General features: G+C 42.2%; 2 protein-coding genes across 2 annotated transcripts in view; both read right to left on the bottom strand.

The window, feature by feature from the left end:
- Window positions 1–1,337: 1,337 nt before the first annotated feature.
- Window positions 1,338–1,983, bottom strand: Itgb3bp (integrin subunit beta 3 binding protein; the record flags this gene model as incomplete). Its single annotated transcript, XM_004639988.2, is given in 4 exon segments — window positions 1,338–1,601; window positions 1,709–1,730; window positions 1,732–1,874; window positions 1,876–1,983. Coding segments are annotated over 4 exon segments (483 nt in total), but the record flags the coding sequence as incomplete, so codon positions are not given.
- A 131-nt stretch (window positions 1,984–2,114) lies between these two features.
- Window positions 2,115–2,333, bottom strand: part of Slamf6 (SLAM family member 6) — a 68,132-nt gene continuing 67,913 nt past the window's right edge. Inside the window, exon 7 of the mRNA XM_023699795.1 lies at window positions 2,115–2,138. Within this exon, the coding sequence (XP_023555563.1) occupies window positions 2,115–2,138 (24 nt within the window). The remainder of the gene's footprint in view (window positions 2,139–2,333) is intronic.

Here is a 2,333-nt window from a genome sequence, read left to right as displayed (position 1 = left end):
TAGCTGAATAATACTCCATTGTGTAAAAATACCACATCTTTCTCAACCATTCCTCAGGTGATGGGCATCTCTGAGTTTGGTTTTCTCTTCCTTTTTTTAGAGAACTATTTCTGAAATGAATACATAACATGAGATTAATAATAGATTGCACAAAAAATAATAGATTGCACATTATTTTTTTAACCTTAATTGTTCAATTTTATTTCAAACTTTCATAGTTTTTATTTTCATGATACACCGTTAATTTTGTCAAAATTTAAGGCAACTACTTGATAATTCCCCTGCAGAAATTCAAACTGAAATCTTGAGCAAACCTTGTTAGAGTTATGACACATTCTGCTATCCCCTACACTGTCGCGAGTGACAGCCACACTAACAGGCTTCACTGCCAGGTCTATGCTGAGTGACTGGGGAGGGACAGCTCATCCCCACCCCCCAATAATAGCTCATTCCTGACATAGTGGATATACAATGAAACTTTTTTTTAATTTTTGAGACAGGGTCCCACTATGCAGTTCAGGCTGGCCTTGAGCTCACTTTGTAGCCCAGGCTGGTCTGGAACTGGCAATGATCCTTCTGCCTCAGCCTCTCAAGTGCTGAGATTATAGGCAAGTACCACCACCTAGCTATAATAAGCTTTTTTTTCTTTTTGGTGGAATCGGGGATTGAACTCAGGCCCTTGTGCTTGCCAGGCAAGTGCTTATTCTACTGAGCTATCTCCCTGGCCCCTACAATAAACTTCTAAAAGTTAAAAAAAAAAAAAAAAAAAAAAGAGAGAGAAAGTCTATCATCTCAGCACTCAGGAGTTTGCAGCAGGAGGATTGCCTTTAAGTTCAAGGGCAGCCTCGGCTCATTAGTTGGTTTAAAGCCATCCTGGATTAAGCACAGACATTCTTTCAAAAACTACACAGCTGGGACACCAGTGGAAAAAATGTTATCTTGTTCCCTTCACCACTGGGTGGAACCTGAGTTCCAGCAACTGGAGGGGGTGGTCAAAGCACAGCCATTCCTACCACGCACGTGCCACAACTGGGGAAGTATGTGACCCTGCATAGAAGCCAGGTTCCTCACTCTGTGCTGACTCACATTAGGGGCCAGGGAGATGGTTCAGCAGATGACTCAGTGGAATAAGCACTTCCCTGGCAAGCTCAAGGGCCTGACTTCAATCCCTGATTCTGCAAAAAAGAAGAAGAAGAAGAAGAAGAAGAAGAAGAAGAAGAAGAAGAAGAAGAAGAAGAAGAAGAAGAAGAAGAAGAAGAAATTTTATCTAGACGTGCACCTGACTGGCGCTCGGGGCTGGTATTCACCGCACAGATTAGCCCCAGAGGTCTCTTCTGCCCCGAAAATGTGACCTGGTAGACACAGAAGCCGTGCCCATGCGCGCCTCTCTCCTAAGGGCCTGGGTTTAAAGTGGCTTTAAGGAATTCATAGCTGTCAAGATGGCTTAATTCTTTGTGAGGAAGTCCTGAATTTTTATTTTCAAACAGCTTTTGTTTTGTCACTTTTATCAGTAGCTCTTTGGTTTTCCTGACTTGTTTCTTTAAGAACATAAAGGAGGTGCCCATGAGATTTTCAAACTCCTTGTTGCCCTCCTCTAAGGCCTGTGGGGCTGGCGGCCGGATGGGTTTCTCTCCTGTTCTTTTGCACAGACCGGCAGCAGAGTACGAGAGATTATGCAAAGATACGTAAATAAAGTGAAAAAGCCGACCTGTAGGCTCCTTAGGTTTCGTCTTCATAATTTCCTCCGTCGATTTCTCAACTTCGGAGAAGGTCACCAGTTCATCACTGTCTTTTGGTGGACATCCCTTTCTTTCTGCTACACTGAGGTGACCCAGTTGTTTTCTCGTCCCGTTTGATGGTCTATTTTTATACTTCCATTTTTTTAGAGCTTGTAGGAGAAGAAAATGGGCTCCTCGGACAAGTTCCAGTTGTCAGAGAGTAAGCTGTAATACTTTTCTTCTTTCTGACTTTTGAAGGATCAAATGAGGCATTTCAGGGTTCGCAAGGGGCCACTGCTGCTGAGAAAGGGAACTGACGCGCCTCTTTTACACTCGCCCCACCAGCCCAGGAGGTCTCCGAGCTAGATTGCACACCGTAAAAAATTATTTACAAACTTAAATGAACGTAATGAAAATTGCCTAAAATAAAAACGAAGAATTTACAGATCGGTCATACAATCATTCGCTCTGTGCCAAAATCAAGAAACTTACATAATTAGAATTCTCAAAGTAGAAGGGGGTAGGCAACAAATACTTAAAGATTTAAAATTTCTGAATTTATGAATGTCCATTTTGTATCTGTGTATTCAAAGTGGTTGGGATAGATATATAGTT

This window comes from Octodon degus, unplaced genomic scaffold (assembly GCF_000260255.1).
Source record: "Octodon degus isolate 3935 unplaced genomic scaffold, OctDeg1.0 scaffold00116, whole genome shotgun sequence".
NCBI classification, from domain to species: Eukaryota; Metazoa; Chordata; class Mammalia; order Rodentia; family Octodontidae; genus Octodon; species Octodon degus.
Note: the sequence above shows the minus strand (reverse complement) of the source record. Positions and strands in the feature narration are given on the sequence as shown.